At 49.5% G+C, this 27,190-nt stretch overlaps 1 protein-coding gene across 4 annotated transcripts; it reads right to left on the bottom strand.

Moving 5' to 3' along the window:
* ILF3 (interleukin enhancer binding factor 3) lies at positions 1–27,190 on the bottom strand. Of its 4 annotated transcripts, none has more exons than XM_068980287.1 (20): positions 27,062–27,190; positions 16,287–16,386; positions 15,505–15,734; positions 15,173–15,350; positions 12,892–13,039; positions 11,421–11,512; positions 10,922–11,017; positions 10,086–10,197; positions 9,560–9,657; positions 8,892–9,003; positions 8,678–8,788; positions 7,916–8,115; positions 7,403–7,570; positions 6,894–7,031; positions 6,612–6,788; positions 6,352–6,505; positions 6,164–6,217; positions 2,482–2,847; positions 1,757–1,882; positions 1–579 (listed from the first exon to the last, which is right to left on the bottom strand). In XM_068980287.1, the coding sequence occupies exons 2-20, from the start codon at positions 16,287–16,289 to the stop codon at positions 443–445; spliced, it is 2,700 nt and encodes an 899-aa protein (XP_068836388.1). In that variant the 5' UTR covers positions 16,290–16,386; positions 27,062–27,190; the 3' UTR covers positions 1–442. The 4 variants fall into 4 exon arrangements, with proteins under 4 accessions (XP_068836388.1, XP_068836389.1, XP_068836390.1 ...); XM_068980288.1 differs by having other exon boundaries at positions 6,894–7,019; XM_068980289.1 differs by lacking the exons at positions 1–579; positions 1,757–1,882; positions 2,482–2,847 and adding an exon at positions 4,309–5,703.

Raw genomic sequence — 27,190 nt, 5'->3', positions numbered from 1 at the left:
TTTTAAAATAAAATCTTCACTTATAAAACTGAAACACTAAAGCATTATAATACAGAAAGCTCGTTTAACTCACTTCACAAAAGCATTAACAGATGACGTATCCCTTCTGTGACTATTTAAAGACAAACTGAGTTAACACTAACACCAATCGTAAATAGACAGAGGGATACTTAGCTGCAAGAACTCAAAAAACTCTACTCAGACAAAGTTGTAATGGCAACTAACAAACCATTGAAGACACGGAGTCCCAAACACGGCTAAATATGGGTCACAGGACGGGTCACGGGGGTGACCGGCTGCACCTCACGACACGGCAACGTGGACAGGGGAGGGCGGAGGGGCCTGGAGAGGCCAGCTGACATGTTAACTGTGATGCATAAAACTGAATCTTACAACGGGAGGGTAAGTGCAGAAGGTACAAATCTTCACCCCCTCGGGGGCTTTATCTGTATTGGTAGTTCATGCTGTGGTCTGCGTTTCTGCCATAGCCCCCTTGTGATGACTGGTAGGAGCTGGGAGGACCGCTGTAATTCTGGCCGGACCCTGGAGAGTTGTAGTTCGACTGTGACGAGTAGCCTCCTAATGGAGAGAGGACTGGGTCAGAAGCGAGGGACACAAGGCCCACCCCGTGGTCAGTGCTCGGGTGTCAGCCAACACTAGACAGAGCTGTGTCTGTCCATGAGATACAGCAGCAGAGCAGCCCTGGAAGCGCCACTCTGTTAAGTGCCTTTCCAGGGTCAGTGGGTCTAGTTCTCACGTGAGCCCTGAGAGGTGGGGCCATCAAGCAGGGCTTACAAGGAGTAGGGATCTGCCCAGGTACAGACTCGTCAGCCATGGGAGCTGTAATTGGGCACTGCCTGAGTGCAAGGCTGAACTCACCACCCCCAACCAGAGTTCACAGAGCAGGCTGTTTGGCCCTCACTGTTCTCAGCATTTTCCCCTGCTGGTGCCAACATTTATAAGCAGGGCAATTTCTGGACTTCCCGAGCAGGGGGCAGGGGGCTCAGCTTTGCTCACTGGTAGGGGAGCTAAGATCCCACATGATATGTGGCCAGAAAGTTTCAAGAAGTAAAATAAAACTGAGTCTTAAGAACCCCTGTGGGCGTTAAAAAGATTTCATTTGAATCAGTTCTGATGAGATGGATGAAACTGGAGCCGATTATACAGAGTGAAGTAAGCCAGAAAGAAAAACACCAATACAGTATACTAACACATATATATGGAATTTAGAAAGATAGCAATGACGACCCTGTATACAAGACAGGAAAAAAGACACAGCGGTGTATAACGGACTTTTGGACTCAGAGGGAGAGGGAGAGGGTGGGATGATTTGGGAGAATGGCATTCTATCATGTATACTATCATGTAAGAATTGAATCGCCAGTCTATGTCTGACGCAGGATACAGCATGCTTGGGGCTGGTGCATGGGGATGACCCACAGAGATGTTATGGGGAGGGAGGTGGGAGGGGGTTTCATGTTTGAGAACACATGTAAGAATTAAAGATTTTAAAATTAAATAAAAAAAATTAATTAAAAAAAAATTAAAAAACCATATCTGGAAAAAAAAATGAATACATAGAACTACAAAGAACATCAATTATACTGAAATGGAGTAATCAAATATTGTTTACTATAAAAAAAATAAAATTTTTCAAGTAAAAAAAAAAAAAAAAAAAAGAACCCCTGTGGGCTCTGTTGGCTCTGAGTTTAAGCCTCCCCTCGCCCCACTGTGCCACCTGCTTCCCCAGGCCCACCTTGTTTGCCTTGGTATGAGGAGCCGCCCCCAGAACCTCCATAGCCCCCGTGTGACCCTGGGTTGTAGGACGATCCGCCTGAGCCGTAGCTGTTCCCGCCGCTTCGGCCTCCACTACCACTGTAGTCTGGACGAGAGAAGACAGTGTGGTTAAGGGGCTGTGGCCACGACGTGGCTGGGCACGCTAGGTTTACCCTTGGCTGAGACCATAGGCCTTCGGAGAAATCCCTTTCTGAACTGTTTAAACCCGGCAACCAGTCCAACCATGAAGTGCCAGGGGTCACTGGAGTCCTGTAATGTCACCACGTTCTGAAGCCCAATTTCATCCTGCCTGCTGCAGGCCTCCCCCCTTCTCCCACTTGGCACCCAGCGACCCCTGCCGGCCCACTCAGACAGCACAGCTTCCTTAAGGACAGCCCAAGGATGCGCTGAGTCTTGTCGTGCTGTCTCCACAGGAGGTGGAAGAAGGGGGCAGTAACTGAGCACCTGCTGGGGGCTGTCTCCAGAGCCTATCCCTGGAGGTGAGCTCATAGCAGCTGGCCTGGCCTCACAGGCTCTATCTATTCTGGTGCCCCAGCCTCCGGAACCACGGAGAAGGCAACAGGGAGCGCACAGCAAAGACTCGGACTGGGAGACTCGTTGCCAGGGTTTTCCTAACGCTGCCCTGTAGCCAGTGTCGCTAGGCTCTCCACCATGCCTGGGGATGTCCTCTGCCAGCCAACTCACTGAATTTGCTCTCGTAGCTGTAGTCGGATCCGCCTCCACCTCCAGGGGAGCCGTAAGAGTTGGAGTACGAGGAGTAGTTGCCTTGTCCATGATTGTAGCCTTTCTGCTTGCCCTGTGGGGGTCCGTAGTTGCTGTACTGGCTCTGGCTGTAGGACTGCTGCTGGCCTTGGTGGGGCTGGTAGCCTGAGCCATATGAGGGCTTCTGTTGGCCCCCGTGCGGCTGCTTCTTCCCGGCGTGTTTTGGGGGCACTGGGGAGTTGTAGTTGTCACCTTGGTAGTAGGAACCGTAGCCAGAAGAGCCACCACCGCCCCCGCCGCCGCCACCACCGGCATTCCCCGAATGCCCTCCGTTGCTGTAGAACTGACCTAAACAGGAAGGCAGCAGGTCAGGCGAAGGAGGGAGAGACGGGGAAGGGCAGGAGGGGGGCGGTCGCAGCTGCGGGCCCTGAAGGCTGACCCACAAGCCCATGGCCCAGGCCGGGACAGAGGGACGGAGGCAGGAGAGCGAGGAGTGGCGGCTCCGGTCCATCAGGCAGCCTGGCTGGGGCTGGCCCCGGCCTTCAGCTCCACTCACCCATCAGCTGGCGACAACAATGGATCTCTGCCAAGCAGCGGCACGACAGCAGGCCGAGAGCAGCTTTTGCAGCAGATGTCAACATTATAGTGAGATGGGCTCCAAGCGCGGGATGACATTCACGACTAGCTTGCTGCTACCCAGATGTCCCCAACAGTGGCAGGAAAAGCAAAGCCCCACAGAAGCAGCCAGCTCCCACCTTGTCCTCCTCCCCTCACCCCCCAACTCCCTGCTGTGCTGGGAAGAGGCTCTGCAGTCCAAGCCCTGTGACCTCAGGAGATATTCTGTAATGACGCCCCTAAAGCCAGAGCCATTCATGGAAGACTAGCTGGTCTGACCAATGACCCGGGATGTCTCCCAGGTGTGACTTACACAGCTTCGTGGGGAAATCAAACACTAGAGTTCGGTTCCCAACGCCCAGTTGAGGCCTCCCACAGGGCACCCCCCTCATTCCCAGCACAGCTGCCGGGCACAGGTGGGACCCAGTGGCAGGACTAACAGTGCAGCGAGGCCGCCACATTCTCAGGCCCTGAAGCAGAGAATGTCACGACAGATACCCGCCTCCCCAACGCTGGTCACTAGGTATAGACCTTGGTTTGTTAACAGACCCCAACACTCAGAGGGACTCATGGGGGATGGGCCTGATAAGCCAGGGTGATGGAAGGCGGAGGTCAGGTCATGTGGGTGGCTCCCTGACCCAGCCAGGCAATCCCCGACGTTCACACATGGGTAGTGGAGCCCCTGGGGTAGGAAGACCTGGGCACACCACCTCCTGACACAGCCAGCCATTGTGTGTGCCCGGGATGGGGGAGGAGGAGGAGAGAATGCTCCCATACACCCAGTCCTTCCTTCCATATTTAGCAGCAATGGTCTCCAGTCTTTTGAATGAGGTGAATCTTGGAGTTCTCAAGGACCTTCCACCCACTGCAAATATACGCCTCATACCACTGTGTCTTGAGTGGTTGGGACAATAATTTGGATAGAGCTAATTTGCCACATAAGTTAATTTCCTCGAGACCCCTCCACTCAGCCCACCTGAAGGCAGAAACACCAGGGAGAAGGCTGTGTCCCCAATGCGAGAGAGAAAACATGCGAAGGTTCCTGGAGTAGGGGCGGTACCCCCTTGAGACTCCCCTCTCCTCTCAGAAGCCCACCACCTCAGCTGCCCACGGCCTGCACTGAGCACCTCCTTGCCCCTCCGCCAGCGTGGGGATGAATGAAGACGCCAAGGACTGAGGGCTTGTTACTTTAACATGTATTGATTAAAAAAAAAATAATAAAGGGGAGGGAAAGTTTTCAATGTCATTTCAGGATAACTATTTCCTGGTATAAAAAGACATTATTCTCAAACAATAACGTTCTTAAAAAAAAAAATACATCATGCAATCAAAGTTTTCAAAAGTTTCACTGAATGTTTCAAACCCCTGGGAACAAACTATGGAGTAACCGTTTTGACCAGTTTTTTTCCTGAATAAACGCAAAATCTTGCAAGTCAATGCGGAGGCAGGCTTTGCTGTAACAAGAACTGTTGATCAGAGCCAAAACTACACTCGTTTCCAAGAAGGACTCCCGCCAGGAAACGAGGGTCTCATTCAAGAGCCAGAACGCCTCGGTGCACCTCTACATGCAGGGAGAAGCCCCCAGCTCAAGCCTGCAACTTCCGGTGAGAGGGCAGTCGCTTTCCAGGCCTTTTGGAACCTGTCATGGGAGCAGGCTGGCAGCACAGGGCCTGCTGGGGGGCTTGGCTCCTCACTGGAGAATTAGGCGCTATGTATTAGGCTCTTTCTACTTGGATATTTTTAAAGCCCCATTTAAAAGAAAAAGAAAAAAACAAAAAGAAAAATCCTTAAGAATCCCATGCATTTGCAGCGATGATTAGGACTTGCAAAATTCTACGTTCTCATTTTCTTGAAGCCTGTCTGTTTCTTGCACTAAGAGTGGAAGCACAGTTTGATACCTTTGAGAGTTCACCTCTAGCTAAAGCAGCCACAGAAGATCGCACTCCGGAACAAGAACCCACCAGAGCAGTTACAAAAGATGGAAGGGGTTAACTTAGCACAACGTACAACTCCCCAACGTTCCCAATGTTTCACATGCTTATGAAAAAAAAGGCAGATTGCTCTGGATTCGGACGTGGTGAAACTGTTACTGTCAAAGGCATCAAAGAGATTCGGGGATTTGTTAAAAGGTTAAAAATTCATACAAAACCTGCTGTAAATTAAGACAAAGGTAGATTAAAATGCATTATCTGTCTCTTAAATAAAGTAATGCTTTCCATAAAAAGCAAAGGTGGGCTTTTGCCTTGATGCTGACCAACGCTGGCTCTAGAATTCTGTGCAGTTCTGCACAAAAACGCATTCTCTGAAAAATTGTTTTCCACTTATTGTGAACTTCAATAGGACCAAGTTCAAAGGCAAATCACGATAAAAACTGCCATTGTCTTAAATTCTGCAGGCTAAGAGTTTCAGACAAGCTGCGGTGACAAGCCACGGTTGAGAAACCCAGTGAAGCACAGGGCACAGCACGGACACTTTGGGTTTTGGAGTTCGAGAAAATTGGAGTAAAAAGTTGATTTTGTGTGCAATACTTTTAGATGCTCTAGGAAGACCCAAAATCATGATAGCCGTAGCAGTCTGTGAAAAAGTCACCTACAAAAGGGGGAGACAGAGCAGAGAAAAAAAATTAGAATTCTTTTGAAAAAGGGCACAGAGCGCCACATTTGAAATTCATGTTTTAGATTTCTCTGCTCCTGTAACCCCCCAATGAAGGCTCCTTCTCAAGACAAGAGCTGTGCACTGTCAGGAAAAGCGTATTCACAGGTTTGGTGCTTCGCATGGCTTAAAGCAGAGAAATTTAAAATTTTGATTTTTAACGAATTTGCCAGTTAGTTATACAAATGTGAGCCTTAACACTTAGTAAATTACGCTTCTGCAGCATGGGGGCACTGGAGGACCACTTGCCCTAACACCAAGCATAGGTGCCAGCCGCCCAGGAATCTCAGGGAGGCTGCTGCTGCTAATACTGCTGGGCCACCCTGCTCTAACTCAGGCCACGGGAGCTAAACTGCAGCTTCTTCCCAAGCTCAGACAAAGAGAAACACACACTTACTGTAGCCAGCAGTCGCTGAGTTGCCTCCATACCCGTAGCTGCCATACCCGGCGCCTGAAAGGGAATGGACAGGGTCACCAGGGTGGGAGATGGGTCTGCCCCACCCCTGCCTTGTTCGGGGGGGGGGGGCCCACCCACTGCAGGGAGTAGGCCAGGCCCCTGGGGACAGCGCAGGACAGGGTCCTCACCAGCATTCATGTAGCCTCCATGGTTGGCACCACCGAATCCTCTCCCTCTCCCTCGACCACGGATGTTCCCTCCTCTTCCCCGTCCTCGGAGGTTGGGGGGTGGGGGCACTTCATTGTGCATGGGACCCCCCATGCCGAACCCAGGGTTATGTGGCTGGATGGGAGGGAAGATAGACAGCTTACATTCACCTCCCACTCAAATAACCAGAGAACGCCCGCCAAGGAGACCACACCCAGAGAGCTCAGGGCTGAACACCCACCTTAGCAGCAAATTTGGGGCCGCCTCTCACAGGCACAGGGGCTCTCTTCTTCTTGTTGGCCTCCAGGGAGAGAGGGGCGTCAGGGAACAGCTTTTCTAGTGCAGCCAGGGCGGCATATGCTTTGGCCACCTTTTTGTTTGAGCCAGCACCCTGAAACTTCTGGCCATCCACCTCGACCTGGGGAGAACAGTGTGTGTCAGGGGTGACCCAACACCGCCCTTGGGGCAGTGACCTCTCCAAAGACCCCAGGTCCCCATGGGAACCACCCCTGGGACCACTCACCTCCATGACGAAGCGTTTGTCGTGGCTGCCCCCCGTCTCTGAGATGAGTTCGTACTTGAGGCCACGCCTCTTCTCATTCAGTTCCATAACAGGGTTCTTGCCATGCTTGGTCAGGATCGGCCCCTGCTGTTTTACGTTCTCAGGGAAAACAGAAAAGAACACCAACAAACTCAGCTAAGGTTTTCCAACAGGTGGCAGCCCCCCGTGTTAAGGGTCTGAGGCCCTCTGCTCCACTCACTCTGCTGCCCACCCCTCTGGAAACCATCCATGGGCTTGGCAGCAATGGGACCACCTCCACCCACACCGTCTCTCTCTCGAGCAAACAGCCCCTGATGTTGGGTCAACGCCAGCACAGGCCTCCACAGCTCACACTGCAACCCCACCCCCAGCGCCCTGGACTGGAAGGCTGTTATGCTTCTGGAGGAAGAGAACAAGGACCAATGACTGTCCTTGTTCAGGGGACCCCGGGCCACTCCTGTGGGGCCTCACAGCACCCACCCTGTGCTCACCTCGGTGGTGGGATCAGAGGGAAAGGCAGCACTGGGGGCCGAGACGGCCTCCACCACGGGTGGAGGGGCCACCACGGCGGGCTTCGCCTCTGTCTCCTCAGCGGAGTCCTCCCCCTTGCTGGAGTCTCTGCCTTCAGCGCCCGTGGGCAAGCCCATGTCCTGTAACACCTGCAGCAGGGGGAGACCCCGTGTCCCCAGTGAGGAAGGCCTCACCCAGACAGGAACTCCCCCACAGCCAGCGTCCTGAATCAGCAGCTCTTAGGGAGGCATCCAGCCAACTGGAGACACTCTCCTGAAGCTCCCAAGAGCACCAAATGCCCGCCCACATTTGGGGGCCCTGCGCCCATCAGTGACGGCTCTCTGGCCGTGTGGGACTTGGCCACTAGTCAGGCCTCTGTTTCAGTGTTCCCATTCCCTCCCTCAGCCTCGTGCTTCAACAGGGGGCAGAGGCTCTCAATGGGCGCAAAGCTGAGGGAGGCACTTCGCCATTCCACCGCACTGCCAGCCACTCACCTTAACAGCCACGTGCAGCTTGGCAGTCTTTTTGGAGGGCCCAGAGGCCTCGAAGGAGCTCCCGTCCACCTCGACTGACATGGTGAAAATGGGGGCGTGCACTGGACCAGTCTGGGAGATCAGTTTGTACTGCAGCCCTGGTTTGAGCTGGTTCAGTCTCATCAGGGCGTTCATCGCTTGTGGAGGCTCTGCCTTCTCCTCTAGAGAGAACACAGCAATGCTGCTCTAGAATGCCAGTCAATTCTGACCCTGACAGGGACACTCTCCTGACTGCCCCCCGACACACCACATGGTGGACTGGGCAGGAGACCGGGTGGCCAAATGTGCTGAAGCGCTGCCTGCCCTGCTATCCAGACACATACCCTGATTGTGGTCACCAGCTGAGGTCACCAGCTGAGGTGTATCCATCTTTATTGTGTTCCACGCCCATGCTAAGTTTAATCAATCCCTTTTATGGATCACAGCCTTCTCATGGCGAAGAGGCTTGCATAGCTCAAGGAAGCTATGAGCCATGCCATGCAGGGCCACCCAAGATTGATGGGTCATAGTGGAGTTCTGTCAAAATGTGGTCCACTGGAGGAGAGACTGGCAAACCACTCCAGCATTTCTGCTGTGAGAATCCCATAACCAATCATTCTTAAAAGGACTTCCATATCACATCCAAGAAAAACAGAACAAAAGCAGGTATGTCACCACTTTGGGCTAAATCTTCAATGAAGCCAGACAGCAGGTAAAACAAGGACTATGCATGAATGCTTGTACCTTTCTTCTGAATCTTCTTCTTCTTTTTGCTAGGAGACTTTTCCTCCCCATCTTCCTCCATCGGGCGTTTCATGGGTGTAATAGCGTAGGTGGTGCTGGGGGGTATTTGAACTGAAACGAGACGAGGACGACAGCAGTTGAGACTCTAGCCTGTCCTCTGCCAGGAGCCCATGATGACATCGCCGCCTGGGCCCAGGCCCTGCGGCCTCCTTACCCGTATAGTCCACTGGGTTTTCATTCTTTGGTTTCTTGGGCATCTTAGATGGCAGAGGGTCCATACCCAGTACTTTATGGAGCTGGCCAAACGCAGCTAGTCGCAGCGCGTGCTGGAGAAGGGGAAGAGGAATCTGACTCAGCCGCCCTTCACTCCCAGCCCTCATGTGTGCTCTCACTAATGCCTCCTGGAAGGGGTGGGAGCTGAGGGGGTTGCTAAATGGTCTCCCCTATAACAGCAAGGGGTCCTCCGCCAGCCAGGAGAGGGCCTGATTGCCAGGGCCTAGCCTTGCTGTGGGGGAAGGCCAGCCTGTGACCACCCCCCTCAAAAGAATACAGGAGACCCCAACCTGGGGACTGGTTGCCACACGGAGCCACGGGGTGGGCCTGCAAGGGAAGGACCCCTGGAGCAGTCCGCACAGCAAATACGTCTCCCCGCTGAACTCGGGTGTCTGAAAATGGCACTCGAGCAGGCCAAGGGGGGCAGGTGACAACCTCGCGTGGCGCCAGGGGAAAGAAGCAGCCCAGGTTGGGGCGCCCTGTATCAGGCCCGAGCCCCTGACCTTCGGGCCCCGAGCTGAGCCTACCCTGAGAATACCCAGTAACGGAACTGGAAGCCAGCGATTACAGACTGGGTAAGGGCTCACGTGGCAATGGCGACGACTATACCTGCGCACTCTGTGTGATATCTTCCCGTTGCTGTCTGTCTAGATGCCCAATAGCATCAGTGGCTTCTTTTTCACAAGGGTCATAAATGCCAGAACCATCTGAAGGCAGGAAACAAGGAAGATATGCAGAGGATTATCTTTTAGCATCTCGGAAGCATGGTGCTGGGCTGAGGGAACCAAGTGCGTTACCCCCCGCGCCCCATCCACACCCAGCTCTGGAAAACACGCCGGGCTCAGTGACCCACTCGGCGACCAGCCCGTGAGAGAAATAAGCCACTTGTGTCTCAGAGCAAGGAGCTCGCGTGGGAGTGGGTCACTACTGCCCCGGATCCGCCCGGAGTCACAGCTGCGGAGCCGGCACAGGGCTGGATATGATGGTGCAAGAGGGTAGTCACATGCTTCACCCCTGGGGGGACACGGGGCTGCTGCTGCCCTAACCCACTCAGGGGACCCGCCGGGAAGTGGCCTCGGGGCCTCGGTCCCTGTCCTTTCCTTTCCCTGCCACCTGCAAAGCACAAGGCCCCAACCTGGCATGACGATGCCTGAAGCCAGGCACTCCAGCACCCTCCGCAGGGCCTCGCCAGCACCCATGGGTCTGTTGGCTGTGCCGATGGACTTCTCACAGAGAAGCTCGAGGGGCTGAAAGGGAAGAGGGACAGTTAGTCTCCAAGCCCAGGAGGGAGCAGGCTGACTCTGAGGCAGTGTCACCCTGTGTGCGTGTATCAGAGTCAGGGCCCTCCAAGTCCACAAGCCAGACTCACAAGCCAGAGACAGCACACCTCGAATGGAGCTCCACCAACTTTTCCGTAAAGGGACTGATGTTAAGTCTCTTAGGCTGTAGGGGCCAAGAATTGAAGCTGTGTACTTAGGTACTTAAAATGCAGCATTTAGAAAGATAAAAACCAGGGGGCGATGTATGTATACTTATAGCTGATTCATGTTGCTGTACAGCAGAAACTCATACAACACTGTAAAGCAATTATCCTCCAATTAAAAAATAATTTTAAAAAAAAAGCCATTCTTCACCATAGACTACAGAAAGAGGTAACTGGCCAAAATAGGCCTGTGGGCCTCAGTCTGCTGACCCTTGTCTCAGAGCAGCTACAAAAGCGTCTACACGGAGTGGAGCCTGTTCCAGTAAGTGCACCGCTGGCTGAGCTGTGCACCCTCCTCTGGGTTCCTGGCCTCGCTCTCAGCCCCACCGGGGGTGTGGCACTCAGCAGGAGCTCAACAAGCAGCTCTGATGGGATGCATCAGCCACACCCCAACGGGCCACTCCAGCCCGCTGATCAGCAACACAGTCCTGGGATCTGGGAAGTCTGCACACATGACCCAAGGTGGCTACAGCTCCAAGGTGCCTTACCCATCCTCTGAGGGGACCCCAGGTGGGCACTCGGGTGCACAGGTCCCTCAGGACCCGGATGACAATGACACACGACTTCAGCCCGTTGGCTCTGGCCTAGAGGAACAAAGCACAGGCTCTTTACACCAGGGCACCTCCCTGAACACGAGGCAAACATGAAAAACACAAGTCTCAGGGTGCTACTTTGTCAAGGGTAAATGAAGGTGAACGTTCACGACCATCAAGTGTGTGGTCGGCAGCAATTCCACCGAGTGGACAGTAATAACGTTATTACTCTTGGCACAAAGCAGCAGCTCCCCACCTACTCAGTCACAAGCCTCCTTGCGGGGGGGGTGTGTGTCAAATTTGTCTATGCGTGCTCCTTTAGCAACCGCACGCCAGCAGGTGCTAAGTTCGGCACAGCGCTCTTCAACGTTACCAAAACTTTACGGTGAAAGTTAGCCAAGTTAAAACTTAGGAATTCTCTACCGAAAGACAAATAGAAGAACAAAATGCAAACCTGGAACCACTTGGCGTGTCGGAGGGACGCCAAGGCAGCAAGGCATTTCTGCCTGTCCAGAACGTCCGGGGGGTCGTTGACTGATAGCGTTTCTATTCATGGATGGAATAAGAAGACAAGGTACAGTTTGACCAAGGGGTTTCTGTCAGGTGGAAAGGGGATGTGGCAGCTTCCTAAAGGGCAGCTGAGGCTCCTAGAATCTCAAGTCCTCTCCACCCTTGACCAGGGAAGGAGATGCTCGAGCACATTGAACTCAGCCCCGAGAGGAGATTGTAAAAATCAGAGGCCCCCTCCAAAAAAAAAGAAGAAAAAAAGAGAAAAAAACAACAAAAAGAAAAACAAAAACAAAGTGGGAAGGTACTCTAAAAGGAACAATCCCATGGGGGAGGGGGACAGATAGGTGGACCCTATCTTCTAATAGATGGTTACCTTACTTCCTCTCCCCAGGATCTCCCAATAAACGAGCTATGCTGAAAAATTCATTAGCAAAAAGAAAAAACAAAAACTGGAAAAAAAAAGGTGGGGGGAGTAGAAATGCACTCCCTGTCTGCCTCCCACAGGTCATCCCCTGAGGCAACTACGGCAAAGGGGACCACCTCCGCCCACCAGGCGGGACTGCCCCAGCCCCAGCCCTTGACAGAGTCAGTCCTGTTGGTCAAAGGTCCAGCGTCCCTGAATTGATAAACTAGAGGGCTCTGGTGGCGAACCAGTATCGGAACCGAAGGGCACTGAGGAACCTCAACAAGGGTGTGCGCGAGCCTGTGCTGCAGCAGAACGGGGGCGTCTGTCACTCCCACCACCTGTGCGTCAGGGGTTCGGGTAAGGCCAGTCACCCTGACTTTCAGTCATGACTGAAAACCATCCACCCAGAGATGCACAAGAGGCCCTGGGTGGACTCGGAATTGTGAAAGCATTAGCACTGTCCGAGGTTCCAGGATTTGGTCTGAAAATCGCTCCACTGTTAAAAAAAAAACTTTATCCAAAACCCTGCCCCAGCTCTCTGCATCTCGATCACGGCCACAGGTAACAGCAGCCAGCGGAAGAAGACAAACGAAGAGGCCCTGGTTCTACTGCAACACAAGCTGTTTGCACAAGTCCAACATGATACTCATGCATAAACCATCTGGTTGTCTTCCGTACTTTAAAAAGCCTATAGTCACCAGGGACACACTTTTCCAAGGCCAGAGACTGGCTCAACCAAAAAAACACCTTTAACACCGATAAGAACATCCAAGGATTAAGACAAACAAAGACGGTGCAATCCTCTCAGAAAAGTACTACTCACTTTTAGTGCAACTGTTTTTTCAACCTCCCAGAACAGAAACCCAATGGGAGATGTGAGCTCGAGTAAAGGTGGTCAAAGCTACACGGCTAGCCTTTTATCAGAGCAATCTAAAACTTCATAGCACATTTTAACAGTGAGGGGATACCACAGTGCCAACGCCCTGCTGGCCTTTCTCAGCCTCCCTACCTCCAGCTAATACTTTCTCCATTTCTTCTCTGACAACAGGGGAGGTCAGGTGGATGGTCAGGGACAATGGAGGCTCTTTTGTGTTTTTTATCACAATCGCAGCGTCATCAACAGACTGGAGTATTTCATACTTGTCATCTGTGACAGCCTATAAAAGAAAATGCAACTGTCAAACACTTGCTTCCCAAGACCATCAACAGTTCTTTTGAGCTCCTAATTACAACTACAGGCCAGCTTCGTGGGCTGTGACTGGCAGCAGCACCTTGCACTAGGGGTCAGAACGGCCTCTTACTCGACAGGTCTTTGGCCATTTTCCAGGTACTCCAGGGAGGAGACAACTACTTAGCAGAGGAAGCTTGTAATACAATGTTAAGAGTTTAGTGTCTGGGAGGAGATGGTGGTGCGAACTCCTCATTGTGTCACTTGGGAGTCACGTAACTTGCGACAGATCACTCTATCGCATCAAGACTGTGGTTTCTGATTTGTAAAACAGACTTAGGGACACAACCGACACCCAAGGAGGCAAAGGAACTGAACTGGACACGGCACAGAAAGCACAGCACCCAGCATGGTGTGGGCAGCCAGCCACTGCTGTTTCCACACATGGACGAGCAGCTATCACAGGGCACGGAATGAAAACTGCATGGTAAAATAGTTTCATATGGCAACTATGAAAGCACGTACTTGCTGCAAATACATGCTACGAGGGTCTGTAAAATGACGTTCATGCCTGTAACTTCTGCTTTCTTCTTTATACCAGTTTATATGCCCTGATCAAGAAAATTTGAGTATATATGATTTTTGTCAAAGAGAAAAAAAAAGTTTCGGGGAGAACTTTAGAGGATCCAAGCTGACTTTTTCCACCTCAGCGTTATTAGATGTGCCACAGATCACTCTGTGGCCCTTGACAGTCAGTCCTGTTGGTCAAAGGTCCAGTGTCCCTAAATTGATAAACTAGAGGGCTCTGGTGGCGAACCAGTACTGGAACTGAAGGGCACTGAGGAACCTCAACAACGGTGTGCGCAAGGCTGTGCAGGGCTGTCCTGTGCCCTGGAGGACCTCGGAAAGCCTCTCCAGCCTCCACCTACAGATGCCGGTAGCGCCGCACCCACTCTGCTGAGATAACTTAAACTACCTCTAAACTCACTCCGTGTCCCCTAGGGTGCAAAATGTGCCCCAGTCGAAAAACACTCAGCTACATGATAAAAATATACTTTCTTGGGACTTCCCTGTTAATACAGACTCCACACTTTCAATGCAGGGGGCGTAGGTTCGATCCCTGGTAGGGGAACTAAGATCCCGCACGCCGCATGGTGTGGCCAAAAGAGAAAAACAGGAGTTAAGAAAAAACCAAACACCTTTCTTTGTCGCTCTCTATAAACACTCTATGAAAATGGTCTTTCCTTTAGAAACATTTATGTCAACTTAATTTTCTACACTTAATATACTTTTTAATAGATAAAGACAGAAACTAACTAAAAAATTATCAGGGCTGCCTTCCCTTTCAGCAGCTCCCCGAAGCCTTTCCACACAGCACTAGTTGCTCATTTCAACTCTGACCTCTGACCTGAATCCCAAGGGGTCAGTCACACGTGACAGGAGATTTACAGGGGAAAATGAACAGTGTATCTACGGGGTGAGAATTTCTACTTTCTTCTTTTCTTATCCTGTGGCTGAATCCAGGGTAGTGTCCCCATGAGGCACCCAGGGGCAGCGACACACAGACATTCTGAAGCCCAGACACCTCACCAGCCGGGGACGTGGGGTCAGTTACTGAGCTCCCCGCACCTCAGTCACATCTACTAGAGTACTTAAGATGATCAAGCCCCACCTCAGTCATTATGATGAAATGGTGTGTGCAGAGCTTGTCTGGCCTAGGGCCTGGTTCAGTCAATGCTCAAGAAATGCCAGAAGTTACTATTTATATAGTACTTCTGTAGTGAAGCAAATAAATTGGTTAAAAACAACCTTTTTTAAAGTCCAGGTTTGCATTAAGGAGGAAGACTTGAAAACTGAATATCCTTTGCAGCCACCCACCCATTCATCCATTGCTGGAGTCTGGATGTGAAGGTCATGCCCAGTGGCGCCTGGTGCACGGTAGGTGCCTGGCCCGGCCCGGCCCGGCTGCCAGGCGGCTCTGCAGCATCCTGCCGGGCAGCTACGGAAATGTGAGAACGGCAGGGGCCGGGCTGGGTGGGGAGCATGCCTCTCGGGGCACAGTGCAGTTGGTCATGTGTTCCCCTGACCACCCTGTGTCCGCAGTGGAAGTGGGCACACTCACAGTGAGCTGGATGGCCAGGTTGTCGGCCACCTTGTCCAGGAGGGCGGTTGTGGGCTTCTCCTTACACAGCAGCACCAGCTCCAAGTCCAAATCCCCCTTGAGCAGCAGGCCCTTGGCCACGAGGCCAACACGCATCACTCCCCTCAGGGTTCTGGTCATGTGCTCTGTCTTCTGCTCCCTGAGAACAGCCCAACACAGGCCCAGTGAAATTCAGGCTGGCCAGAACCCAGGGGCTCCGGAAAGGCTGAAGTTTCTTAGAAAAAGGAGAGGCTCAACCCTGCACTGGCCAGTCTCCCTAGATATAAGAAAAACACCTTACAAAGCCAACCTACCCAGCCCCTTCTTTGCCCTCGTCTTCCGCGGGCACATCCACATTCTCAGACTCGGCGTGGTCGCTGCTGCCTTTCTCTTGCTCATCGATCCAGTCCGACACAGCTTTGAGAGCCCGCTCCGTGTGGGACACCATGTTCTGAACCGCCTCCAGCTCCTCTTGCGTGGGGTAAACGGAGGAGTGCTTTGCCATCACATGGCGATCATCATTCACAAAAATTCTCACTGGACGCTAGAGATGTGAGAACTTAGTTAAAATGACGTAAGGAGACCAAGCAGCTTGATGCTTCATCTGCTCAGCTGTACAGCTCACAGTTACACACATGAAAGTGAGACTACATGAGCACATCTGAAGGTCTGAGCAGGACAACCAGACACAACAGTTGAGCCTTCTCTAGGCTGTGGGAAGAAGGGGCACATTGTACATTTCTCTATTACTACAACTGTTATACTACACACTTCCAAGAGTCTAATGAAAAGTGATTATAAAACCAAAGGCTTTGGGGAGGCAAGACATGTGAAGGCTACTGAGAGGTACAAATTACCAAGTATAAAATAAATTAAAAGGACAAAATGTACAGGATAGGGAATGTAGCCAATATTTTATAATAACTTTATATGGAATATAAATATGAAATGACTGTTGTATACATGAAACTAACATACCGTAAATCAACTATACTTCAAAAAAAAAAAAGGATCAAATGCTTTGGGGCAACACCACATACATCTTTGTACGTGAATGAAAAAACAGTATCTATGATTAAGAAAATAAATTTCTTACCATTTTTACTTCTCTTTATCTGTAGTGTCTGGAAATCAAATTTTTGCTTATCTTTTCAAATTGTGACAGATTTCCTTGCTGTTATCAATACTTCAACTATCTATAAGATCAGAAAATCTTTTTTAGTTTCATGTATTTCATCAGCGGAGGAGTCTGAGCAGTCAGATAATCACGCAGGAGGAAAGCGATGCTGCCTCAGGAAGGAGTCTGTTAACACAGCAGGACACATCTCTATTTCCAAGTAATCACTAACCCAAGGTACAAACAACTAATTATAAAACTCCCCCAAAATGAAAACAGCTGGTTTCTAGAAGCCACGTTTGACTTTAGGCCCACACTCAAGATGATTTTTACTTTGTAAAAAATCTCCTTTCAACATTTCTCAATATGAAGTATGCCAAGTTTTACAAATAAACCTATTACCAAGCCTCCCCCAAATAGTATGGGTTAAAATGTTCAGCAAAATCTCGGTGTCTGGAGAAGGGAAAGAGAAGGAAGGAGCGAGCTCTGACCCTTGAGGGTCATGAAGACATGGAAGGAGAGCAGGAAAGGGAGGCCGCAGATGGCTGCTGTAGACTGGCAAGGCAGGACCCTCTGAAGCGGCAGGGGGACGTGGCCCCACAGCACATGGCCACCCCTGGGGTTCCGCTTTGGAGTGGCCGAGACAACTGAAGAGGACAACACAAGTCTCCAAGACAAACGCAGCTATAATTACAATTCTGGACTCTAAATAACATGCTGACTACAACCTACTCAATTCTCACTGTGCAAACAGTCTGGTCCACACCGAAATCTTCCAAATGAGTAAACAACCCAAAAAGCCTCCTCAGCAGAGTAGGCAACAGACTGACTCCACCCATTTCATCCAACCACGTAACAGCTAGCCCCTTCCATCCACACCGGTTGTTACCAGCCAGCACAGCAGGTTCATCTCAGAAAGGCATTAGCTTCAAGGATAAACTCTGACAAGACTAGCCCAAATGAGAATTTCCCATAATGCTTTAGGACTAGCTAACTATCTCATTGAAAACTTAGGGGTTGCCAACTAAAACCTGAAAATCTAAGGGTGGAATGAGAAATGATACTCCTGCAGAGTCAGGTAAGATGACAGACGGGGTCTAATGCTTCATGACAGGGAGGGAGGGAAGGAAGAGGACCACAAGTCCCCAGGCTCAGCCCTGGCTGTGCCTGAGCCCTTGGTAAGCCACTCAGCAGTCACCAAGTGGGAGCTTTTGCCACTACCTGTGTGGCCTTCAAGTTCCTTGGAGCTTCCTTCAACCTGCAACATGGAATCTACCTCTTCAAGGAAAGTGTGAAAATTAGATGAGTTGGCCTGTGGAAAGCATGGAGGACAAATCCCACAGACCCTAAAAAAAAAAAAAAAAGGCAGCACTGACTTCTACTACAAGAAGTACATCATCAGGTTGTTGTGGGGGCTAATAATAAGCACATGCAAAAGCACATCCTGGATAAGGAATGAATGAGACTATGGCTGTGTTTGAAAAGAACATCTTCACCTCAGATACACATTAAAGATAAATTTATGGCTTACACTACACGCCTGGTTTTTGCTTGTTTTAAAATACTTCAGTGAGGGATTTCCCTGGTGTTCCAGAAGGTAAAACTCTGCACTCCCAATGTAGGGCGCCTGGGTTCAATCGCTGGTCAGGGACCAGATCCCACATGCCACAACTCAAGAGTTCGCATGCTGCAACTAAGACCCGGCGCAGTCGAAAGAAAAATACTCTAGGGTGAGGTGGGGAGTGGAGAAGGGAACAGGACAAACCAACACTGGAAAACGTTAATACCTTTTGAAGATGGAGATGGGTAGAATGGGGATCACTGTGCATGTCTGAAAATTTCCATAATAGTTGTTTTTTAAGTGCATAGCAAACTGAAGAATTCTTACAAAAGTGCACCCATGGCAGGTAGTCTAAAATGTAAGCCAAATCTCAGAAAATAAATTCTAAACAGACAAGAAACAGGCCTTGGGAAATCACAGCTGACTGGTGAGGTGCCCATGTAAACAGTCACCAGTCCTGGCCAAATCTACACCGAAACTTCATCATTCTGATAAAGAAGGATGATGTTTAAAACTGCACTGACTTAGCCAGAAGTATTCTGTGTACACCTCCCCTGGACCAGGCCCTGAGTCAGAGGCTGGGACGGTGATGAACACAGCAGGCAAGGCCCCCGATCCTGTGGACCTGGCCACCCTAAAGGACAAATGCCTTCCCTCCAAATCCAACATGGTGCCAGGAGCCAGCACATCACCACTCTATACTTACCACTTCTTCATCTTAGTCTTCCTCCACCACAGATATCAGATACAGAGGCTTAAAAGTAACAGAGGGTTTAAACCAAGATCCCAGGGACCAAAGACCTTTCTATTAAGGGCTTTGTAGGACTGATACTGTCTAAAATCTTCTAAAAGGAGCTTCCAGAAGAAGTAGTTGATTCAACACCTGATGCAGAACTACGGTAGGTGAGCCTGGGTCAAAATGCAGTATCAGAAAGCCAGGAAGAGACTTTCCTGGCAGTCCAGTGGTTAAGACTGCACTTTCAAAGCAGGGGGTGCAGGTTTGATCCCTGGTAGGAGAACTACCATCTCACATGCTGTGTCGCATAGTCAAAAAATAAAGAGTTGGGGAAAACAAGAAAAGAAAGGGAAGGAAGTGCTCAGTGATTACTGCTGGCATGTCCAAAGGACAAAGGAGCTGACTTGTGAGGGCTCCCACTAGCTATATTTGAGGCAACTGAGTATCAAAAACAAAAAAAAAGGCCTGTATGAAGTACTCCAACGCAGCAAGAAAACCACACTAATCGGCAATCGCCTCCGTGGAACGGTGGCAGGGACACCGGGGAAGGGTGCCAGGAGCTTTCTGGGGTGGTGGTCAGTCTGCATCCTGATAATACTGTGGGGGACATACACTGACCAAAATCCACTGAATGGTATATGCAAGATCTGTGCATTCACCTCAAAAGAAAAAAAAAACCAAAAAACTGTAAATAAATACTGGACTTCAGTTTAGATATTAACTGGAAAGACCACAACTTTCTGCTATCTTAAGAAGTATCATAAAAAGGTATTAGAGGAAGACCACAACTTTCTGCTACCATAAGAAGTATCATAAAAATAGATACTGTTAACTCTAGGGCTTCCCAAGTGGTGCAGTAGTAAAGCATCCACCTGCCAATGCAGAAGACACAGGGTTGATCCCTCGGTTGGGAAGATCCCCTGGAGGAGGAAATGGCAACCCACTCCAGTATTTTTGCCTGGAAATCCAACAGACAGAGGAGTCTGGCGGGCTATAGTCCACAGGGTCACAAAGAGTTGGGTAGGACTGAGCACATGTGTGCACACACATTAGCTCTATTTCAATGAAACTAAAGTGGCTGAAAGATAAGAATAGAGAAGGAGAAAAGCGTGAAGTACAACTGAAGTCAATGGCAGAACTCCGGTGTATAAACAGGCAAGCGTTGACTGTAAAACGGTGTCACCTTTTCTGTGTGTTTGAATCTTCTAAGAAAATGTTACAAATATATGACTAAAATATATGTGGACTATCATGAGTCCACAATGATACTTATTTGACACCACTGGAGACATCCACACCCCAACTCCCTCATCCGAAGGGACCAAGGTTCACCCGGAGTTGATTCTGGGGATCTCTTCGAAAAATGCTATCTAATGAATCGAGACAGTCCGGAGAGAAAACCACCCTTGGACCACTGGAGAACAAGACAGTCACTGTGTAGAACAACAGGACCCTGTTTTTACCACCGAGGGCCTGGGTTCAAGGCCTGGTTGGGGAACTAAGATCCCATAAACCGCAAGGCGTGGGCAAAAATACTTAAATAAATAAAAATGAAAAACTGGAGTCAATGCTTTTTTGCTAAACAACAAAACGGGCCTCGCTTGTCTCTGTGTGAACCCAGATCTGTCATCCAAATCAGCCTATCAGAAGCCAGCTGCTCTGGTCCTGAATACCAGAGAATCCATCTCTCCTTTTCAAAATTGTGCTGTCAAGAAGCCCACAATACCCACCCATAAGCAACACTCCACTGCCCCCTGACAATCTAAATTTAAAGACAGGCTTTGAACTGCTCTTGCCACCTCAGACAGAATTCAAACCAGGTCCAAGATGAAGCCTGATTTTTACCAGCTCCCAGCTTCTCTGAAAAGAAACCCAAGGAATTCCATGCGAAGAATCAGGATCTTAAACTACCTGTGTGGTTTGGGATGTTCTAACACACAGCGATCAGGTTTCTTTCTTTTGTTCTCAAAAGCAGCCCACCCACAGCATGCAGAGTTACAGAGGTTTAAACCACAACATGCAGTGAGATGACCATCTTTCTGACCTCTCACTAGTTGGAATATCCCAATCATGACGCTGGCAGTTGGGAAAGAAATGTGCCCAAGTGAGCATGTGTGGACCAACAAACGTTTGTAGAACTGAATGAACAGGCATGGTGACAATACCCTAACAGGTATGGCCCCCACCTATCTTGCGGAGTAAACTGCACCCTCACCGCCATCCAGAGTATTTCACAAAACTAGTGTTCTGGTCACTGTGGGGAATGGTCTGGAACTAGATACTCCTCTTGAAAGTTAAGTTAGTTGCACAGTCGTTGTCCTACTCTGTGATTCCATGGACTATAGCCTGTCCCGCTCCTCTGTCCATGGAATTCTCCAGGCAAAGAGTACTGGAGTGGGTTGCCGTTTCCTTCTCTAGATACTCCTCTTAAAGAGACCTAATTACGTTTTGAAAGACACAGGACCCAACTCAGATGCTGGTTCCCGGACCTCTGGAGATACAATCCTACACTGGAAGTGAAATAATACGCACATGCAACTCTTCAGTGACTCCTTAAAAACTATTACAGATTCACATCACCAAGGACATATGGAAAATAAACAAAGCAGCCCGGCCAGAAGAGGCCAATCTAAAATCTGATTATAGATGCCACTCTGAGAATTTTTAAATTCAAGACAAACCTTAAATCCAGTGCGATGGTTCCCAGCTCTGTCTGCAACTGTGTTTTTGCTGGTCCATAGGGAGGTATAATGCAGTAGGAAATGACAACCCACTCCAGGATTCTTGCCTGGAAGATTCCATGGACACAGAAGTCTAGCAGGCAGGCTACAGTCCATGGCGTCGCAAAGAATTGGCCATGACTGACCACAGCAAGCTGGGGGGTATGAAGTTAGGAGTAAAGATTTTTCTCAAATATCTTCTTTCTTTGGCAGTGTAACATGGCATTCAGGATCTTAGTTCCCCAACCAGGGACTGAACCCATGCCCCTTGCAATGGAAACTGGGAGTCTTAACCACTGGACTGGCAAAGAAATCTCACAAATATTTTCCATTTAAAGGAGTGTCCTTTAATCTTATTTTCTTTCTATATGTTCAATGTTAAAACATCCCTTTTGCTTATGAAATGGTGGTGATGGCAATGGGTAACTGATTAGAAAACCTGCATCAACTGGCAGATGCAAGTTGTTTCCCAAAATGTTTCTGGAACTCTTAACTGGTCTATAAGACCTAGGCCTCCAGGCTCAGTGACACTGTGGAATACCCAAAGGTCTTAGAAACACAAGCCCAGGTTTGTGCCCACTTGGGTTTTCCAATCTGGCCACTGTGCAATCTTCAACAAATCACTTATCTTTTCAGAATTGGGTCAAAAATGAGATTGAAACACCACCTACACCTCTCAGTCTCAGGAGACAAGGTGACAGAATGCCCTCCAGCTGTGGGCTTAGTCGATTTTGACTCTGCCACCCCATGGGCTGTAGCGGGCATCCATTTCCTCCTCCAGGGGATCTTTCCAACCCAGTGATCTAACTCTTCTCTCCTGCATTGGCAGGTGGATTCTTTACCACTAGCGCCACCTGGGAAGCCCTATCAGCTGTAAAACTACAAATGCAAGATGCTGAAGGAGTCATTTCAGCTACTCTTGGATGAACCAATAGAAATATTTTTGAAAATCTGCCTGTGAGAAGACATAATGTCACAGAAAAAAGGTTTAACAGGATTCTAAGTGGGGATTATCAAACTCTCTTTGCAACATGCCCTTCAGGCAGCAAACTCAGTCATGTTAGAAACCTGAGGGGGGAAATAGAGACAACTTTCCCACATGTCCCCATGGGGAAAGCCTCAGATTTTTAAAAATCAGTTTCTAATTAAGGAAAAATCAAAACATGACTGCGTCTCAAAGGATGTTAAATATTAACATAACATGCAGACTGTCAATTATTTTAATGGGTAAGGGTTTCTTTTTAAAAATATTTATTTGGTTGCCCTGGGGTCTTAGCTGTGGCATGTGAGATCTAGTTCCCTGAACAGGGATTGAATCTGTGCCCCTTGCAGTGGAAGTGCAGAGTCCCAATCAGTGGACCACCAAGGACGTCCCAAGGGTTTCTTTTTTAAATGAAACTTTTCATCTTGTAGCTTCTTACGCAGCTCTTAAGAAAAGAACTATCTCCCATGTTCTCCACTCAGTTTCCCCCAATGGCACCATCTTGCCAGAGCTGGAGCACTATCACAATCACAATACTGATACTGACAGTCACAGACTGCTGCTGCTGTCACAGGACCACTCCTGTTGACCGTGTATAGTCATACTCACTGTGTAATAGTGAACACACTGGGTATGGTCAACCGCCCCACACCCATGCTTAACCCCTAGCAACCACTAATCCACTGAAGGTTTTGGTAATCTTGGCATTCCAAAAATGTTATATAAATGGAATTGTAGAGCTTATGACCTTTTAGGATGAGCTTGTCTCATGCAATGACTGCCTCAAGATTCATCCAAGTTGTGTGTGTACTGACAGCTTGTTCTTTTTTATTGCCTCATAGTATTCCATGATAAGGAACCATTCACCCACAAAAGGACAACTGGGTCAGTTCCAATTCTTGGCTATTAGAAACATTAAGTGACACTATAAGCCATAGAGCCAGGCTGGCCATTTCCGTATTAGGGAAATTTACAGTTTTTTTGGAATTATGAATACATAGTAAGGATTGTGGAGAAGGCAATGGCAACCCACTCCAGTACTCTTGCCTGGAAAATCCCATGGACAAAGGAGCCTGGTAGACTGCAGTCCATAGAGTTGCTAAGAATCGGGCACGACTGAGCGACTTTACTTTCACTTTTCACTTTCATGCATTGGAGAAGGAAATGACAACCCACTCCAGTGTTCTTGCCTGGAGAATCCCAGGGACGGGGGAGCCTGGTGGGCTGCCATCTATGGGGTCGCACAGAGTCGGACACGACTAAAGCGACTTAGCAGCAGCAGCAGCAGCAAGGATTGAGTGAGTGAGTTGAGGGAAGTTGCTGAGCCGTGTCCAACTCTTCTGCAACATTCATCCTTTAGACATACACATACCTCATGTACACTCTGATAAGAGGAAGAAATCAGTTCAAAAGAAAGCAGCAAAAAAGCCAAGTGGCCTGGAATATTATTCCAATAAGACCTTATCCTTGAGCATCAACTACAACACTAATGGAAATAATATGAATGGCTGTTTCAAGGAAAATTACCCTGACCCTCAAACTGCCAATAGCACCATTTCTCATGAATCATCTAAGATTACTAAAAAAAAAAAAAATCTGGAGCAAATTTACGGACTGTACTAAAGGGACACACATTCAACTCTGTAACTAAATGATCCTTTGTGATCATATACGGACAAGAAAATAGCCATTGGTCAATAAACTCATTTCCCCATTAAAACTAGTAGCTACATTTTCAACTTCACTACACATTCAGTAAGAAAAAAAAACAGGATCACCTATCAAGTGATGTCTACGAAAAATCTCACAGGGATTTAGCAGAACATAAGGTGGCAAAAACCAATTCATTTAAAAAAGTCAGCACACTCACAAGGCTCCACAGCAAACACGTGCGCACCCTGCATTCACTGTCATTTCTGTGGTGCTAGCACTACTGAGGCAGCACCAGACTGCCCTAAGTGACAAAGAGGGGAGCTGGCTGTTCCAGCCAAAACTCTCAAATGCTAGGCAAGACACTACAGCCAGCCTTGTCCCTTCAGGACCCTGAACGCATTTCACTAACCAACAGTGTGTAGACTCCTGTCGAGTCACTTGTTGTTTAGTTGCTAAGTCCTGACTTTTTGTGACCCCATGGACTATAACCTGCCATGCTCCTCTGTTCATGGGATTCTCCAGGCAAGAATACCAGAGTGGGTTGCCATTTCCTCCTCCAGAGGATCTTTCCGACCCAGGGATCCGACCCACATCTCCTGCACTGCAGGCAGATTCTTTACTGCTGAGACATCAGGGAAACCCCATCAAATTACCGACTGCCTCTAATTCTAAATCCTTCCACTGGAAGCAGAAATCAAATCTTTCTTGTCCAGGTCTTTGCTAAAATAAAAAGATGCCAATATACAAAGCTTAGAAAATCCAATTCTTCAGAAAATTCAATGAAAGCAATATTCAAATAAAATTATCACCATTTTGTGTGCCACATCTGCTAATACTAGGTGGTGACATTTTACACATCTTTCAGAACTGCACACAGTTAAAAGCAACTTGATGACAAAATGTAGCACGTGGGCAAGTCCAAGGACATAAAAACCCAAGTTTCTGGGGGAAAAGAATCATTCTTTTAAGATGTAAAAGGTGAAATCTGGAGGAACTGGGGAGAAAGATGAGAAAAGTTAAGAGGGAGCTGCCTCTGCCCAAAGAAAACTTCTAAAGCCTTTCTCAAAAGCAAGAACATTTCCAACTCTCACATCCTGCTAAAGCCCACAGACAGACAAGATGCTGCCTGTATTTACCCAAAAAGAAGAGATTTATATGACTTGTAGACAGCTCTTTCTTCATCAGTGACTCACCCCACTTGTCCCTACCTGGCTAACTTAACCAGGAGAGCATGACATCATATTTGTGACATCAAAATATTAATATTACCAGCCACTCTTGCCAATGTTATTTTTTTTAAATAAGAAAAGTTTAAGAAAAACAAAAGACAGTCTTAGATTTCTCACACCCAATAATATGGGAATCTCCTCAAGTATCCTGGAAGAAGATAAAGGAATTTTTCCCTGTAAGCACTAGACAAGTCCAATCAGGAAAAGGAAACAAACACTGCAAAGGGTTAGGTACCACTCCACTCGAGAGAGAGGGCGATTCCCAGGCTGGCCCAAGCTCCAGCAGGGTAGGGAGCCTCTGATAAATCAGTGCCCAGTGTTGGCAAGGCCACCTCTGGCAGTAATTGCCAGCCTCCAATCAACTCAGACAGCGCTAGGGTCTGCAGAGATTCTGTTCACAAAAGCCAGGGACCAAGAGCTGTCCACATGGCCAAGAAACAACTCAGGACTACTGTCTGGAACAGTAGCACTTGCCTGTGCCCTGGGGCGTTTCCACTGCTATTCCAGCTGTGAATGAGCTTCAGGTTCCCACAGTTCATTCAGTCTGAGCGGCTGCTGTAGCCACATCCCACGAGACCACACAGAAAGCATAGTGCCAGCCGCTGGGAGCAACCCCAGGAGATTCCCAACCACAGATACTTGAGGGAAAGAGTAAGTCCTAAATTTTGAGAACCAACTTCGGGAGCACCTTGTGTTCTCCCATGGATTCCAAATATGCCACCAGGCCACTCATTTTAAAGAGATCACAATCCTAAACAATAACAAAAGATTCAGAATCCCTGGAATACCTGAGCCCATTAAAAGTTAATTGATGCTTCCCTGTTGATCAATCAAATCCCCTAGGTAGAATCCCAAGCAACTTTCAACCAGTTCTGGAAATGTTAAGAAAAGATGCCTTACTCTTTTAGGCAATGACTGGGGGAGAGCATGCAGATGGCTGTACACCCCGAATAAAACCCCCCAGGCGCAGTATTAAGGGACAGAACCTCAAAAGCAACCCTAGGAGTCTGTCCCTCAACTATTTGAGAAAATAAGACAGAAACGGGTTTCAAGCTCTCATGCTTCGGTCCCAATTTTGCAGATCACAGGACACTCAAATATCGCACCAGATCAGTTTTGGGGGAGAATGCAAGTCCTAAACAGACTGGGGGGAAAAAAACCCAACATTAACGAATCGCCTGAAGAAAGCTTAAATCCTCCGCTAGATTTGGTTCCTAATCTAGGGGAGGGCTGGCTAGCCAGAGATTTGGGGACCCCAAGCAGCTTTCCCTGCAATCCACCTAAGTATGGGGTTCCAGGGAAGGGGTTTGCCTCTCTGCCCCACGTAAGGACAAAGAAGGAAATGTTTCCCGCCTCGGGAACCTGGGACCCTCCTGAAACTCGGGGCGGGACTGGGACAAAGAGGAGAGGTGGAAGGGGGGTCGTCCTTGCATCGCGGGTCAGGATGCTCCAGGCCGGAGGGGGTGTGTGCTCCAGGCACATGCGCGCGTGCGCCGCAACAGACAAAGCCCGGCCCGGGGGAGGCGGCGGCCGGGGGCCCGGTGCGCGCGCACCCCCCGAGAGAGGCGCCGCCGACGGCCGAGGGGCCGCGAGGGGGGGCGGATGCGCGCGCACCGGGCCCTCGCCGCCGCCGCCGCCATTTTGTTTCCTCGGCACAATGGGGGAGAGTTAACGGCCGAACGCGGGAGCGAGGCTGACAACGGAGGAATGGGCCAGGGGCCGGGGCGAAAGGACCGGGCGGAGGCGGGGAGCGCGGGGCGCCTCAGGCCTTGTCACGGCTACTCCTTAGCGAAGCCCGCGCTGAGTGGGAGGACTGACAGGGGGGAGGAGGAGAGGCGGGAGCGGGCCTGGCCGCCGCCACATTGACGCTTACCTCGTCCGCGTCCCCTTCTCTGACCGCAGCCGCCGCCCTCCTGCCAGAGCCCACCGGGGTCTCCCCCCAAAAGCCACGCGGTGCGCACCGGGCTGCTGAGTCCAACTGCAATGGCGAGAAGAGGAGGAG

The sequence above is a fragment of the Capricornis sumatraensis genome, chromosome 9 (assembly GCF_032405125.1).
Source record: "Capricornis sumatraensis isolate serow.1 chromosome 9, serow.2, whole genome shotgun sequence".
Taxonomy (NCBI): Eukaryota; Metazoa; Chordata; class Mammalia; order Artiodactyla; family Bovidae; genus Capricornis; species Capricornis sumatraensis.
This window is presented reverse-complemented; position numbering and strand designations above follow the sequence as displayed.

What these genes read in the sequence shown, in the direction of transcription:
- ILF3 (XM_068980287.1), bottom strand. An exon ending in TTCAGGCATCGTCATGCCAG is followed by an intron (nt 9,658 to 10,085) that starts GTTGGGGCCTTG and finishes TCCTGCCTTCAG; the next exon opens with ATGGTTCTGGCATTTATGAC. An exon ending in ATATCACACAGAGTGCGCAG is followed by an intron (nt 9,004 to 9,559) that starts GTATAGTCGTCG and finishes CCCCTTCTCCAG; the next exon opens with CACGCGCTGCGACTAGCTGC.